Raw genomic sequence first — 17278 nt, 5'->3', positions numbered from 1 at the left:
GGCGCCCTCTGGGTGTGGAGGTTATTGTTTGTGCCAAGCCTCCGTGTTATTTCAGTTCATTTACTGCTACGTCATGTTTGATAATTGACTCATATTGGGAATGTGCTGCAGTACATTTTTAACTTGGAGGCTACATTTTAAACAATGATGTGCTGAGTTAAATCTTATATCGATCATTAGAAGGCAAAAGAAATTGTAGAAATTGAAAGTAACCATTTAAACATGTGAAAGTAAACCCTCTTTTGGTTATAAGGTTTTACAAATCAGGAGATACGAACTCATCAGATCCTCACAAGATCTTACAATCCTACAATAAAACCTAAGATGAACAACAACACATGACATAATACACTGTGTCATTATTCATTACATGAATAATTGCTTTTTATTCCTATATAACTCAATAATGATAAAAGTAATAGAGACAAATTTCCTGCTAATGTTTCAATAAACTCATGACAGCTGCTCCAGTTAGAGAAGAATGTAGCATAAAAATAAACTTATTTCTGCATACATTTTATAGATTATATATTTTTCATGCTTTTATTTAAACATTAGTTTGAAATTTACCATATTTTAATTTTATTACTAATTTGTATTGTATATTAAGTGTTTTTTGTCCCGTTTTGTTAATGCTTTCATTCAAGAGAGATGAATCGGTGTCTTAGAGGTGACCTGATTCAGTTTTACTCCATTAGGAATGTGTTAGAGGCAGGATTTAAACCAACACCTCCAGGGTACACAGCAACCTGAATATGTCCCTTTAGACCGCTTAGCTATCCTGGGGTACAGTAGAAAAAAAATTACCTATTGTCTTTCCCTAAACTCCTCTCTTTGACCTTGTTGGAAAGCATCATGGGTGCAAGAAATTCAGAAGGACTCAGGAAAAGATTACTACAAAGCAATAAGAAATCCAATTTACTCACTGACTTTTTCTGTAGCGGTGATGTGGGTCTGCAGCTTTGGATGCGTCATCCAATGCATTCTCATCAGGTTGTAACGCAGAGGCTACATCACATGTGTCGTATTAGCATGATAAGTTGTAACATAAAATATCATTTTTTATCAAGCTTTGTAATTAAATATATTAAAAGGCACAAAAGTGTAAGATATCACTGTCACCTGCCACTCAGACTCACTGTCTTCACACAAATTAGTATGACTGGATAAATGTAATAGATCATCGGTTTAAAAGTTGCAGCTGCAAGGCATTGTGGGATAGAATTATCTCTTTTCTTTCAAAAAAGTCGTGTTTTCGAAAAATTTGATCTTTTCTTTTATATTTCAGAGAATTTGAACAATTCTTATCATGGCTGCTGCTCAGAAACTTCCGGTACATTTCTCTTAATTAGGAATCTTCCTGAGAAAAAAAAGCCTGTTCAACCGGACTCCGGAGCTCTTATATAGTTTTCTACGCATGCTGGACACAAACTGGAGCTGTGTATCTGTAGGTTGCCAGTGAGGCCCATGCTATTTTCAGCCGGAGCCGAGGTGCAGGGCAGACAAGATGCTGCTGTTGCAGTGCACTGGCTCCGTGTTAAAAAGCAGCTTTTAACTTCAGAAGTGAAAATAAAAAGGCAAAGTTACATCAAGCACACTTTATTGACTCAGTTCAGGACAAAGTCACAGAGGAATTATGGAAGATCTATAAACACGACCCACTCTCATTTAAATATCGGAAACATTCTCATCGCGTTGGATTGCATCTCATTAATCTGATTTCACCTTCAAATAAAAACATCGAAAAAATAACAACAGCAAAAACAGCTCCCAGTGCCATCACACTCAACACACTCCTCAACATTTCAAATAGAGACTCACAAAAAAAATGAATTCAAGCATTCACAAGCTCCCTGGCAGCAAAACAGCTCACTGCAATGCAGCAAAGTGATTACTCGACTTAAATGATGTTTTTCAATTGAAAATAAATACCATCTGTGTAACATGATGCAGTTTGATTACAGATTGAAAGCAGACTTGTGGAGCCCTATGCCGACTCCCCAAAACGGTTCTTTCTAATATTTCCACAGCTGGGAAAATATCAATGCCATAAAAGGTTTTTTAAATCTTAAATAAATAGTATTTCAAGGCAACATTAGATTCTTGCCATTTTTGATGCATTAATGAAAAATTCAGCTGTAGCTGGAAAGCCTTAAACCGCTCAGAATGCAGGTCCTTTAAAAAGCATCTAGTGATGACGTGAGGTTCAAAGTCAGGCAGGTGGACAGGTGAGGCCTCAGGAGTAGAACTTGCTGTTGTTTATCTTCTTCCCTTTTGACCTTCAGTGGAAAAAAAACACAGAAGAAATATTAATTAAACATATATTTCACATTATATAATCTTTAATTGTTTGTGGAGCTGCAAAAGTGTTAATTATGCTATATCAACCCATAAAGACCTGATGCAACACTGGCAACTATGTCCCTGTGAGACCTGGAGAGACGCTAGCGTGTTTATCCCCTTCAGGCTCGATGCAAACATGAGGGTCATCCTTTTTGTTTTTATTTATAGCTTCTTCAGAGCTTTTAAAGGGCAGTGACATAAAAAAAAAAAACTACATTTTCAGCAAATCCTCTGATTTTAGGAGCCAGAGGGACGAGATATGAAAGAAATTACAGAAATGAATACATGATATATAATATTTGGCATTATAAGTAGCGTAAAGTTCTGTTTATATTCCAAGAAGCATAGTTTTAATAGATTTGTAAGGATTTTTTTCTTTTATTTATACATAAGTTGTTTTGGGCAGATCAGAGACACAGATATTCATGTTTCACCACAAAACAAATTTGTCAGAAGTGGGATTCGAACCCACGCCTCCAGAGGAGACTGCGACCTGAACGCAGCGCCTTAGACCGCTCGGCCATCCTGACTGAGCAACAGTCATGATATATCAGCTGTTACAAATTTGAGCTCTCCAGCTATTTTTGGACCAGTGGTGTCCAAACAGTCTGCTTTGGAGACAGACTCTGATACAGTGGACCTAGTTCTGCAAGCATCCTAAATGGTATTTCTGAGATTGGAGACATTTCCTGAAAAAAAGCTTAAAGATATCCACAACTAATGCTACATTTACAGTTTCAGTAGAGTTTCTGCAGAATGGTGGGCTGTGTCTGATCACTCTACTGAAGCTAACTAATCAGAGTAGATCAGACTTTTTCCATCCATTCATTTTCCTCCACTTATCCGAGATGGCATTTTTAAATGAAAAGTGTAATTAAGACGATGGGAATTGACTTTAAATTTAGAAATAGAACTGTGCCTCTTCTCGCTGGACTCCCTCATGAGGTTGTTCTGCTGGTGAGGCAGAGTGGAGCGCTGAATGCTGGTGTGTGTGTCATACAGGAAGGGCTCGCTGTGCTGGGCCTGCGTCTTCTTCAGCTGGCTGGAGGACGAGTACAGGTCCTCCTCTGGTTTCTGAAACGCACAGGTGAGTCGGGAGACTGCAGTCACACAAATAGCTCCTCGCTGAAATCCAACACTGACGTGCTCAGAGTGTGTTTGCTCACCCCCGCCGGCTGCACATTAATGTAGACCAGCAGAGAGGCCAGCTCCAAGTCTTCATTGTAGCCATTCTTCAGAGGAACAGAGCGGTAACCTGGGAAGAGAAGAAATAATGACACGACTCCAATCAGTCAAATCACGCTTTACACTGAAACGACCAATTTGTAGATTTTCAGCAGTGATGCTGATGTGAAAGGCCAAAAACATTCAGAATTAAATGAATACATAAAAATTATCATGTAGAGAAACAGTGATCAAAGCATTTAACAATACTTTGTTTTACTATCACGAAAGGCTATTTAACCATCCTTAGTTTCATAATGACATAAAGACAGAATTTTTACACTAAAATACATCCATCCATCCATCATCTTCCGCTTGTCCGGGGGTCGGGTCGCGGGGGCAGCAGCTTGAGCAGAGAAACCCAGACGTCCCTGTCCCCGGCCACTTCCTCCAGCTCTTCTGGGGGGACCCCGAGGCGTTCCCAGGCCAGCCGAGAGACATAGTCTCTCCAACGTGTCCTGGGTCTTCCCCGGGGTCTCCTCCCAGTGGGACGGGCCTGGAACACCTCACCAGGGAGGCGTCCAGGAGGCATCCTAACCAGATGCCCGAGCCACCTCATCTGACTCCTCTCGATGCGGAGGAGCAGCGGTTCTACTCCGAGCCCCTCCCGGATGAACGAGCTTCTCACCCTATCTCTAAGGGAGAGCCCAGACACCCTGCGGAGGAAACTCATTTCGGCCGCTTGTATTCGCGATCTCGTTCTTTCGGTCACTACCCACAGCTCGTGACCATAGGTGAGGGTAGGAACATAGATTGACCGGTAAATCGAGAGCTTCGCCTTCTGGCTCAGCTCCTTCTTCACCCCGACGGGCCGGTGCAGAGCCCGCATCACTGCGGACGCCGCACTGATCCGTCTGTCAATCTCCTGCTCCATTCGTCCCTCACTCGTGAACAAGACCCCGAGATACTTGAACTCCTCCACTTGGGGAAGGATCTCATTCTAAAATACATTTTTTTCTCAAATATAATTTCCTAATTTACTGAATAACTTACTTAATTACTTTATCTATACAGTCTGTTTCATGCTCCTCTTTCAATTTAATATTGTGACTTTTTATCTGATGATAAAACTTTCTTCTTATATGTTTACTTTTACTATCTAAGCCCCTTTCAGTCATTCATAATTCATAGTCCTTAAACTTCTCATTCAAACATCCCTTTAAAGGTGACAAAAACAGCCAAGGGGTGTGTGCGCGCCATATTTGCATAGTTTGACAGTGCATAAAGGGACATCCAGTACAAAACCCGATTATAGTTTACTCAAAAAGCATGTAATATCACTGTAACAATTAACATTAGTCTACTAACCGCTCAGGGGGTGTATAAAGCAGCGGCCATGGATGGAAGCAGCTGAAAGTATCACTTTTCAACGGCCATATTGAACAGTCATTGTTATACTCGTGAGGGTTTAGTTGCACTACAGTGAAGTGACTCTATAAGGGGTCCATGTGACCGGCAGCTCTGCCTCTGTGTGTGTGTGTGTGTGTGTGTGTTTGTGTGCGTGTGTGTGTTTGTGTATCTCCACCTGAGCGGATGCCTTTGACGGGAAACGTGGCCTGAGCCAGGAAGTTGGGGTCTGAGAACATGTCCTCCTCATTGACCACAAAGCGTAAGAAGGTGAGTTCAGGCTCCCACACAGTAAACTCCAGAGTCTCTGCCTGGGATTTCCACGTGGGGTTAAGACCATTGTCACCTACAGCCATCAGACGCATTCAAAGATTTAGAAAAAGAGTTTGTCCAGCCAAGAAAACAGTACCCCAAACTTCATGTTCTAACAACTACAGCAGCCTGAGAGATTTAAAAGAGAAACCGTGGATTAAAGGGCAGATTACAGTTCTGCGTCTATCGTCTTGACGTGTTGCTTTGCTCTGGTCGCGAACCACTTTTCATGTTATGGTTCTGCAACCTCGACCTAGAATTTCTAGTGACGCATAGCAGTTTCCCGCCAATACGCTAGTGGGAGCCCATTCGAGAACTCGCGAGTCGCGAGAACTTCGGTGGGGGGAGTGTATATATTACAACAACCGGAACAACCAGACAACCGGAAAGGCACACCGAGGACCAATCACAGCCGCTTTTGTCTGCGCACTTCCGTTGGTGGTCTGCGTGCGTCTGTCGTGTAGTCAGGATTTTTTTGAGGTGCACGAGAACGCGTGCAGAGCCTCTGCGTGGGGGAGTGGTCAAGATTTTGACGCTCGCAGAGGCTATGCGTCCGAGCGTCAGAGGCTTTGCGTCTGAAGCATAAATTAGGCTTAACACCACAATTTCCCTTCACAAACTGTTGGTTCAATTATATAATTTACACAATTTATCCATGGGATCATTTCATTTCATGATGCTATCGATAGTTAACACTTTAATCAATGCTGAGCACATATTTTTGTGTGCGTCTGTCATGTTTCCTCTTAAAACATGCCGCTCAATTTAAATAGCTACAATAAAATTTAAAAAAAAGGTGTGAATGTGAGTGTTAATGTTTATCTGCATTTGGGACACAGTGAGTCAATGTTATTTTCATGGCAGCAGCAGATGGTTTGGGGTGTGAAGTAAATCAACAGTGATGGATTCTAAAATAAGTTAGCATACATGCTGCAGTAGCATCAGTTGTGCCAGAACTGCAAATACTGAAGGCTTTTCAAGGAAACAAAAAGTGGTATTTGCTCTTCTCCTGACTAGCTTCAGCCAGAGTCTGAGTGTATAAACAGATAACTATGGTACTAGATGGTGATAGACACATAAATCCTACAATTAGCCCTCTTAAAAAACTGGGTGTAAGTCTCGACTATTGGGTCTGGTTTTTGCGTCTTCTCTGTTTCCCTATTTGCAAAGCGAATGCGATCAGAAAAAAACGTTTTGAAGACATTTACCATCCACCAGTCTCAGAACAGTTTTATCTAACATCTACTGTACTGCGTCACCCTCTCCACCCCAATCCCCTTACGATAGACAGTGGTCTTGAACTTCTCCTCTGAGTGCCCACACAGCTCGATCTCCACGAATGGACTGGCGATGCTGCGTCCAGGCTTCGGAAGGTGTCTTGCAGCGATCACCTGCGGATAAAAAATACAACTGCTTTCATAAAGTTCTCTGCACACCAACAGGCAGCATGTCGACTGATAATACAGTTGCCCCACAAGCTTTTAAAGTTAATGTGTGTGTGTGTGTGTGTGTGTGTGTGTGTGTGTGGTAAATACCTTGACTTTAATGCTGTACTGGATCGTCTTCTTCTCCTGCTGAGGATCGTAGCTATCAGAGCGCATGAACTCGGGCTGTAGCATGTAACCAGTACGTCCATTCAGACTGAAGAGGGCACTGTTCAGCTGGGTGGATTTATCTGGGTGGAAACGTACACATTATTAAACCACCATAGGACAAACAATTTTACTTAGAAATTAGAACTGAATCCAGTCTGTTACCAGGCTTGTTATGAAGTACCTGGACAGACTGGTGAGGTAAACTTGTGTAAGTAATAATACACTTTTAAGCCTCTTTAACTGAAAATGTTTGTGGATTTATTGCTAAGAAGAAGCTTTGCAGGGTTAAAGCTTGAGCTTCTTAAGTATTAAGTATCAAGATGGATCAAATTTTGATAGTGGCGACAAAATATTTTAAGAATGACTTAATATTTTAAGTCTAAAACGACTCAATCTTATGCTCTGAGGAGCATCATTTGTAGCTTTGTGTTCTACTGGTTAAATACGAATACCTTTATTCGTCCCACAGTGGGGAAATTTTGAAAAGCACTTCAATGTTGCTTTACCTCCGCAACTAAAAATATTTTTTAGGTTAGATTCATTTTTAAGTGGCACAATGTGAGGTTAAATGTGAGAAAATTAAAAGTGCAAAAAAAATGGTGGCCACAGAAACACACGCATCAAGAAAAAAAACTTTCCCATCTCATTGCTCCTTATTACTACAAACCACAAAGCAGCCACATTTTCCTTTTTTTCTTGAATTTTAAACTTGTACCTGCAGTCTGGAAGTTGAGAGCCACCATGTGACAGCCAACAGCCCACAGTGGGTAAGGGTCATAGTTCGAGGACTCCACACGTTGGCCTTTTGGATAGATACGACTCAGAGCTTTGCGGTTGTACTGCAGGAAATCCTTGGTGCGGCTCTTTCCTGGTATCTTGTTCTCCCCAAAGGAGCGGATCTCTTTGTAGTTATAATTCTCTACAGAAATAGGAAGGAGCAGTTATCCGAGAGGCGCAGGTTCAGCGGACATCAGCTTGCCAATAAATTGGAGTGAACAGGTCACTCAACCCACCTTTGATGCTTGCTAAATTGAGGTAGTTCAGGATTTTTTTGGTTTGTAGATTGCTGGGTAAAGCATGTTCTTAGGCTGTTACAAACTGATGATGTTATCTGATGACAGAAGTAAATGCTTTTTGCTTCTGTGGGGTGTATTCAGTGTGGGCACAGGTAAAGAAGATGGTGGTCCATCAGTTACTGAAGTCATGCCCAAGTAACTACCCAAAGACTTAAGCAGAATATTTCTTTTCTCTGAGTATCAAGATGTTGTCATCTGCTAAATATCTGACAGAATTTTTGCGTACCAATCTATTTCTACGAATCAGCTGGCAGATTAGTGTTGTTCGTCCAGATAGCTAAAAAGGTCTTTTGAGATAAGATAAGAAGATTTATTCACATATTAACATCGTCATTAAGTAAATATCATTATTTCTTCTGTTATAAAACTGTGCACACTGTTTAATTCATATACTGTTAATGCTCCTTTAACCATAGTTATTATTTGTTGCACTACTCTCCATCTCACAGCTGTCCTCTCCATTGCACTACTGTTGCTTGTAAATATTAGTAGTCAGTTTATTCTTAAATTTCTTCGTCTTTTCTTTCTTTATGCTTGTACAGTGAGCTAAGCTAACCGGAGTCAAATTCCTTGTATGTGTGCACATACCTGGCCAATAAAGTTGGTTCTGATTATCAGTATTCTCCAAATACTTTTAAATGTAGCAGGTTATTTTTCTTTGAGATAAACAATGATTAGCTCAGTGATCAGAATGTATAGTAATGGACTCTGGGCTAGCTCAGGGTAAGAGCCTGAGAGCCCACTAAGGGCCAAAAGATGAGTTAAATATGAGAGCTGTGTCTACACTTTACACAATTCCCCACTGTGTATTACCACCTAACCTTAGACTTTACAGAAGGATCTTTATTTCCTAAGAAACTGAAATATCTGATATAAAAATGGATATGTACTCTGATATAGGTAACAGCTATTTGCATTGCCACGTCTAACAGGAAACTGTCTGGTCTTAGATCTTTTCCTTTGGCCACGTCCTGTTTTCTCAACAACTTGTTGTGGTGTAGAAACAGTGAAGGCAGCTCCTCTTTGAATGAGCTGAGATGACTTGAGTTACAAGCATTAAGATTTTCCATTGCGGTAAAGAAGTGCAGCTGCACAATACGCTGGAACCAATGAGTGTACCGGTCTGCATTTACACAAAGCACTTTCAGAATCTCACACGTTCTTTTCAACCCTTCAACAGTCAACAGAAAAAAACTTCCAGCTTCTTTTATGGTCATTAGGATGCAGATGTGTTGCAAATTATGGTTACTTCTCAGTTATAGTAAAAAACTGAAGTTTTTCTGTCCTAAATTATATTAAATGTAATTCTGTTTAACTCGCCTTAAACATTAAGGAGAGGTCCACCCTGTTCTCCTCAATATCTTCATCCCAAAATCAAAGTTCTTTAAAAAGAAAACTAATAATGAAAGCAACCAATTACTTACTACATTGAAATGGCGGTGGAGTAAAGGCATCTTTCAGAAAATGAAGTCAAACTTCCAACTTGTCACATAATTTAAATTAAAAATCATGGTAATATATCTAATAATCTTCCCATAATGCCATGTTCTGCTTGTAAACCTTGTCTTGACATCCATGTGGATGCTAATCTAAGAGTGACCTGCACCTAAACATTGTACCAGGTCGAGCATAGGATCTGCTTTCTGAACAGGCAGTAGGTATTAACCGTGTGGCTGTTGTGGCCAAATAAATGTGTTAAAATGTTTTCTTTCATAACTGGGGGCTTCAGAGGTTTGTGGTTCAAGTACAAAGCTTTTTTTCATTTATATGAACAATAAGATCACGTTTTTCAATTATTTATTAACTAAAAATCAGCAAATTAAAGAACCAATCACTCATCAAAGAGACGTTCTGTTTAATTTTAAAGTGATCCCCTCAACAAACTGCTTACGTTCCTCTCGGGGTACATTATGAGTATCTGGATGAGTTTACCGAAGCGGTCCTTCTCCTTGCTGCGTGGCTGACAGTAGACCACCAGGTCTGACATCTCCATGGCAACCTCTGCCTTCTTCTCCACTTCCTCCTGCTGTCTCATCTGAGATTGGATGGAAAAATAGCCACTTCCTGTTTGTACAGTGATGCTGACAGACCACCAGTGAAACAACTCTTTGTGGTTCAGCAACATGAGTTCTGTTGCTAACTTGGTGTTACAAAGACTGCCAACGTTTGAAGTCACCCTGTGTGCTAACACAGAAAGATCTCTCTTTATCAGATCTTACATTCTCATGGATGGATTATGAGATGGTGGGACCCTTGGCATCACCATGTAATGGGCCGATCCGTGTTCTTAAAGTCTCTTTGTAGTCATTTTAGACCACAATTTCTTTCATTTGCTTTTTTTATGCAGTCAACTTGTGTATCATTGATGTTGCTTTGTGTCTACATTTTTTCTTGCAGTCACTTTATTTCTTTTTGCTGATGGTTTGTCTCTCATTGGAGTCATCCTGCATATATTTTAGGCATTTGTGCCTCTTCACAGTGTCTTTATAGTCACTCTGCATCTTTCTGCAGTCTTTTTGTGATTCTTTGCTGTTTTCTTCATCTCTGTAATAATTTTGTGTCATTTTGTCTCTGCACTTTCTTTGAAGGCACCTTCATAGTCGATTTGAGTCTCATTGTATTCAGTTTGGGTTTATCTGTTTTTTCTTTTTTAAGACTTTTGTTGTGGGGATTTTCTTTGCAGTTGTTGGGTGTGTTTCTTTTCATTTTGTGTTCCTCTGCTGATATGTTGTGTTTATTACATTTTTTTTCATCTTTGAATATGTTTTCTTGGTTTCTTTTTTCAGATGTTTTCTGTCTTTGTAATAATTTCAATTCATGTGCCACTTTGTAGCATTTTTGGGTCTTTATTATAATAATTCTGTGTTTCTCTGTAGTTTTTTTGCTGTTGTCTCTGCTTTATCTCTGCAGTTGTTCTGAGTTTCTTTCTATTAATATTTGGTGAAGCTGAACGTTTTTATGCTGCTATCAGTAGAAAACATCCACTCTTAGTTCATATCCAATATAAAGTGACTGCTGATTAAAGCTTCTTGTCACAAATCAACCTGACTGTGATATTTGTGATACTATATATTTGAGTATTTTAAATGCTGGCTTGTGCCCAATTGTCTCACTCAATAATCCATCCATGAAAACATTTTTGTGTTAAAGCTTCTAAGTTTTTAAATTACTGATGAAGGCATGAGATGCTGACCTCCCGTTCCCTGTTGTACTGCTTGCTCATCTCTCTTTGAGTAATGTCCCAGGCCACCTGGTACCATTTAAACAGCTCCTCCAGTGTGTCTGTGGCGAGGTCAAACTGCACACTGTCCTGCTCTACGTCCTGCAGGGCAAACACATGGGGCTTCCCGTTTTTACCGCTGCGCACTACAAGTAAGAAGGGAAAGAGGCACAGTGAGGCAACGAGGGATGCCCAGCTCTTAAATTTGGTGTCAAACAATCACAACTCTACACTACTAGTTGACATAGAAACAGGTAAACAATATCAAAACCCAGTGATTACACATTAGGTGAGAAATTAGTTGAAATCACAACTTGACTTTTAGTTGTCTTATCTTATAACTTAGAATTTTATATCATCTGTTGTGTAGAATATAAATAGCTTTTATATCTTAGTTACAGTATATTCAGATAGTTATTAGTGAAGTTCCAACTTTAAATACCAGTTCACTTACTGGTTTCTGCTTTTTGTGAGGCACTATACACAACACACAGCTTATAGTATGAATAGTCAAAATCATATTTATCTGTAAATCACAGTCAATTACACCTTGACAGGATTTCATTATTTAAAAGAGAAACGAATAATGTTTCAGATTTCATATGATAATTCATCTTTGACAATGTTTTAGCTGACGCCTAGCTGCAGTTTTATTGTTGAAGAACAACATTAATACAGTGAGGAGTTAAAAACTCAACCTCAGTGGTATGTGATTGCCAAACACTGCATTGTAAAATAACTCACAGTTTTGAATGTTGCACTTGGAGATGTCCACAACACCCTTACATAGCTCCCCAAGTGGATTGTCTTCCATTTCCTGTTTTAATGAGCATCACACACACACACACACATAGAAACATGTTATTTTCAGTCAATCTTCAGTCAAACTTATTTGACCTCCAGTTTAAATGTAACCTGAGCTCTGAACTGCACCTGTGATCTTGTGTCAGGTAGGGTGCTGTTGGACACTTCCTCTACGTAGTTGGCAGGAAAGAACAGCTGTATCTTTCCACCGTAGTCACCCTTCCACCTAAAATGATCAGAGTGGAAAATGTAAATAGCTCTGTTTGTTCTTTGTGTGTTCGCAATGGACCAAACTCATGCCACAGGCCAAGAAGCCAAAAGAATCAGAGGTTCCCAGAGCAGTGTCTTTACTTTACACAAAAAGAATTACAGCAGAGACCTCAAACAACATTGAACCATAAGTAGATATAAACCGACCAAAAAAAGATATCACATGACCAGAAAGAGACCCAAATCAATGACAAGGAGGGACAGGAAAACCACAAGAGTCAAAACATCTACAAGCATACACGAAGAGACACAACAATACAACAAAAAGATGCCAAACAATCCAAGAAAAGCAAAACAACAAAAGAAATATGACCAGCAAGAGACACAGCAGGACACTCCCAAAGAGTCAAAAAACATCCATCCATCCATCCATTTTCTATACCCGCTTATCCAATTTAGGGTCACAGGGGGGCTGGAGCCTATCCCAGCTGTCATTGGGCAAGAGGCGGGGTACACCCTGGACAGGTCGTCCATCACAGGGCCACACAGAGACAAACAACCACACACACGCTCACACTCACTCCTAGGGACAATTTTAGAGACACCAATTAACCTAACATGCATGTTTTTGGACAGTGGGTGGAAGCCGGAGTACCCGGAGAGAACCCATGCATACACGGGGAGAACATGCAAGCTCCAAACAGAAAGGCCCCAGCCGGGAATCAAACCTGGAACCCTCTTGCTTGATGGTGCTAACCGTGTCAAAAAATAGACTCTAGATAACTGAATAACGACAATGAGGCATATCCATAAACAGATAACAAAGACACACAAACCAAGGCAAGACTGCTAAGAAATGCACGATGCTAACAAAACAATATGCAACAAACAGGTGCATAACCACTACAGAGAAAAAGGACACCTACAAAAATGAACAGGACAAATACACAGCAACCCAAAGTGGCAAGAGGATGCAACATGACTACGAAGACATGTAAAAAGACCACAAAGACCGCTGACTGTGTGTCAGCCGACAGTGTCTTATTTCTATGTAGGAAAGTAGAGGCGCAAACACAATTCTGTGAATTTTTTCTCATTACCATCCATAGTACACACACATATACAGGGACCAAGAATGACTAAACTATCAAAATATAAAAAAGTGCGCACACACCATCCATCAACCTCCTTGGACACGTTGTGTATCAAAGCTCCTTTAGTGAAGCTGAGCTCATCCACCCTCTTTGCCTGGTAGCTGTATAAAGCCCGAACTGTATTTTGAGGCTAAAAGAGACAAAGGCAAGCTGTCATTAATGTCGTCATCACATGAAACGGCATCAGAAAACAGAGTATAGTTGTATACACACCAGTGAGGGTTCGATCTCATTGGGTTCCACATACGTCTTCACCTCGTACAGAGAAGCGCAGTTTTTCTCCTGAGAAGCACAGTCCACTGTTAGCCGGCTCAAATGAACTGACAATGACCTTTAATATCAGCAGTGTAGCGCCAGTGATGAGCAAAAATAAAGGGACGCATCGATGGCTACTTTTCAGGTGAACACGTGAGAACTCTTAAGACTGATCCATTCTTTGAATTTCTTTCTATTTGCAGGAGCTGCTGATACAAAAAGGATCGCCCAGATATGGATGATGCAGAGTATAAAGACATAAATAAATAAGTGAGTACAGAAGAGCTGCTATAGCAGCAGTTCTGATAGACAGAATGACAGAAACCCCCAACAGTTGCTTGAATATTTCCTCTGATGTTCACTCAAAAACTCACTGCGCTGAAGCGATCAACCAGCTCCGGTGTGACTGGGTAGCGTAGCTTGAGCTTGCGATACAGTGGCATCTTCTTGAAGTAATTGACCAGCTCCACCAGGCTCTCAAACTCTGTAGTGGTGCCCAGCAGGTACATGTTGCCCTCTTTCTGGATCCGGCAGTGTTTTACTTTACCGTCACCTCTGAAGGAGAGAGACGATGATTAAGTGTCCCTCTCCAAAATCACAATACAAATCATCATATCAATGAGCGAAATCTAGTCAGGGCAAAAAAAATGTCAGCCTGTGCTGTTCCACATGACGTCATAGATTGAAAACAATTTGAAGCAATATCATGTGTCTATAAAACTACCTCAGTTTCCGTTTTATGTCTTGAAACTAGAAAGAAATGCTTCTAGATCTTGAAATTTTGAAACAAGACAGTAATTTGTTGTATATAATCTAATTACAAGTTTGCTCAAGTAAAGTATGTTCCTGGGAAACATTGCTGTCTTTCATTTTATTAGTGTACCTGAATGTAATGGCGAAGGAGTCCAGCTCTCCTTCTCTCTCCCGTATGAGGAAAGCTCCATCTCTGGGGATCCTCAGCAGATAATCCTCTGCTTGACCTCTGCTCAGGTTACTGTAGAACCACCTGCACAACACATACACAAGGACAGTTATATCATGTATCCAAGTTCTTGATTACAGAATTTACTCAGTTATACGACTGAAATGCAAAAGTGTTTTTCCTTTCATGCTTGGAAAACATCATTAAATGGAGCGAGCAAAAATAGAGGAACAGATACCACATGCCTGCTAGTGTATAGAAATTAAAGTGTAAAAATGAAAGTGAAAACATGAAAGCCATGTGTGGTTGATTGAAATGAGTGTGGGACTGAATACAAGAATGTAAATAAGCTTTACTGAGCAAATAAAGCAACACATAACCTTTCAAAAAGTCCATCAGTGACTAAAATGTTTATTTTTTGATTAGGAAAATGGTCACATATTTGATGATTGTGCAATCATCAAGCTCAAAGCTCATGATTTCTTATTTGTGTTGTGGGACAAACCCTTCTTGCAGATGAGGGTTAGGCTTTGGTACAGCATCGGTGAGGCGCATCTCGAAGTCCTGGCAGCGCAGCGGGTTTTCTCTGTAGTGCTGGATCAGAGAGTATACGCTGGGAAAGTGCAGGTTTGGAGTCAGGAAGAAGTAAGTGTGTGCCCCCTCTGAACCGGAGCGAATACGACAGTGCTGGACTCTCCCACTGCGCCTGCAGGAGGCAAGATAGAGGTCAGGTACATTTGATTCATTTAGCACCTTTTAAAAGCTCGGTTACAAAGCACTTTACAAGAAACAAACAAAAAAACAAGAAAGATCCATGGAAAATGTAAACTCTCCAGTCTAAAGACTATGAACAGATAGATAGATAGATAGATAGATAGATAGATAGATAGATAGATAGATAGATAGATAGATAGATAGATAGATAGATAGATAGATAGATAGATAGATAGATAGATAGATAGATACTTTATTGAGGAAATTCAAGCATCCAGTAGCAAGACATAATAAAGCAATAAAAATGTTTATACAATTATAAATAATAATAAAGACAATCTATTTTGTAGGCTGATGTTTGAAGTTTCATAAACAAGGAGGGTTTTGAATGGCCACCTGAATTTGGCTGGAAACCAGACATGAGAACTGGGGTGTCAGTCTCAGCTCAGACAGGAATAATCAGGGCTGCATTTGTCTTAGTGGGATGATACAAAAGCATGAATTATCGTTTCTAATTGCTGGTGGGATAACAGTGGGTGTATTTTTGCAATGATTCTCAAGAGAAAATATCATGGCTAAAGAATTGACTGAACAAGAGCAGAAGTTTTGGCAGTTTGTCGGTCTGAAGCATTCAGGTGTGTGTTAACACGATGCCAAGGAGGAAAGACATCGCAATGATCTCAGAGAAGCAATTGTTGCTGCCCATCAATCTGGGAAGGGTTATAAGGCCATTTCCAAACTATTTGGAGTCCATCTTTCTACAGAGAGAAATATTATTCACAAGTGGAAAACTTTCAAGACTGTTGCCAATATTCCCAGGAGTGGACGTCCCAGGAACTTCACTCCAAGGTCAAAAAACCAAGAGCTACATCTCAGACTCTACAGGCCTCAGTTAGCATGTTAAAGGTTAAAGTTCATGACAGCACAGTTAGAAAAAGACTGAACAAGTATGGCTTGTGTGGAAGGGTTGCAGGAGAAAGCCCCTTCTCTCTAAAAAGAACATGGCAGCACAGCTTAGGTTTGCAAAGCTGCATCTGAACAAACCACAAGGCTTCTGGAACAATGTCCTTTGGACAGACCAGAGCAAAGTGGAGATGTTTGCTCATAATGCACAGCAGCATGTTTGGAGGAAACCAAACACAGCATATCAGCACAAACACCGCACACCAGCTGTCAAGCACGGTGGGCATCTGGGCTTGTTCTGCAGCCACCTGTGCACCTCGCAGTCATTGAGTCCACCATGAACTCCTCTGGATACCAAAGTGTTCTAGAGTCAGATGTGAGGCCATCTGTCTGACAGCTAAAGCTGGGCTGAAACTGGCTCATCAACAGGACAATGATCCCAAACACAGCAGCAGATTTACAACAGAATGTCTGAAGAAGAAAAGAATCAAGGTGTTGCAATGGTCCAGTCAAAGTCCAGACCTCAACCTTAGAGAGCTGTGAATCCTTACAGATGTGAGAGGGTGTGCTTTCTTTTTTGCATGATTATTTCAAACTAACAAAAAAAAAAGACATGGGACCCTTTACCAGAATGAGAGGGTGTAGTCTGTGACATATCTATCGCTCCCCCGGACTAAGAAGGTGCCATCGTGTCCCCCTGACTCTGCGCAGTAATCATGGATCAATCGCTCAGCCATTTGCCTGCCCTCCTTCATACGACCGTGAAACCACGGCTCTGCACAGTGAAGTTCCTGATACTGAGAAAACAACACATACATGCATGTTTCAGCACAACATAATGTTTGTTCTGTAAGCTCAACTAACAGATACAGTGGATGTGTATACTGAGTACTTTTGCTTTTACTTATTTAAATACATTTCCCTGATTACACATTTTAACTTACAGTACTGCAGCACTTGCAAAGAGAACCACTTTATCTTTGTAAAAAATCTGAATTCCTCCAATTATGCTCAATATTTAAAGGATCTTTATGGCTAAACATGACCTTTTTAACTTGTGATGTTGTTTTTTACCTTCCTGGGATCTTCGTCTTCCTCTTCGTACTCCTCTGCGTAGTACAGCTTGTTGTCAGAGATCACACAGTAGTGCTTGTTCCACCGCTGACAGAAAGAGAGGACATTTTCTCACCTTTGCTTTT

General features: G+C 40.5%; 1 protein-coding gene and 1 non-coding gene across 2 annotated transcripts in view; both read right to left on the bottom strand.

Annotated features, from left to right (window-relative positions):
• Positions 1-1592: 1592 nt before the first annotated feature.
• plcg2 (phospholipase C, gamma 2) overlaps positions 1593-17278 on the bottom strand; it is a 39935-nt gene continuing 24249 nt past the window's right edge. Inside the window, exons 16-33 of the mRNA XM_075469339.1 lie at positions 17154-17240; positions 16707-16876; positions 14968-15168; positions 14424-14546; positions 13915-14095; positions 13499-13567; positions 13306-13415; positions 12051-12147; positions 11862-11934; positions 11091-11263; positions 9830-9932; positions 7537-7740; positions 6762-6901; positions 6509-6617; positions 5093-5260; positions 3510-3598; positions 3263-3417; positions 1593-2279 (exon numbers count right to left, since the gene is read on the bottom strand). Of these exons, the coding sequence (XP_075325454.1) occupies positions 2237-2279; positions 3263-3417; positions 3510-3598; positions 5093-5260; positions 6509-6617; positions 6762-6901; positions 7537-7740; positions 9830-9932; positions 11091-11263; positions 11862-11934; positions 12051-12147; positions 13306-13415; positions 13499-13567; positions 13915-14095; positions 14424-14546; positions 14968-15168; positions 16707-16876; positions 17154-17240 (2295 nt within the window). The 3' untranslated portion in view covers positions 1593-2236. The remainder of the gene's footprint in view (positions 2280-3262; positions 3418-3509; positions 3599-5092; positions 5261-6508; positions 6618-6761; positions 6902-7536; positions 7741-9829; positions 9933-11090; positions 11264-11861; positions 11935-12050; positions 12148-13305; positions 13416-13498; positions 13568-13914; positions 14096-14423; positions 14547-14967; positions 15169-16706; positions 16877-17153; positions 17241-17278) is intronic.
• On the bottom strand, positions 2791-2873 carry trnal-cag (transfer RNA leucine (anticodon CAG)). The gene has a single exon. It is a non-coding gene; the product is annotated as a tRNA-Leu (tRNA).

Source organism: Odontesthes bonariensis, chromosome 7, assembly GCF_027942865.1.
Source record: "Odontesthes bonariensis isolate fOdoBon6 chromosome 7, fOdoBon6.hap1, whole genome shotgun sequence".
Taxonomy (NCBI): domain Eukaryota; kingdom Metazoa; phylum Chordata; class Actinopteri; order Atheriniformes; family Atherinopsidae; genus Odontesthes; species Odontesthes bonariensis.
This window is presented reverse-complemented; position numbering and strand designations above follow the sequence as displayed.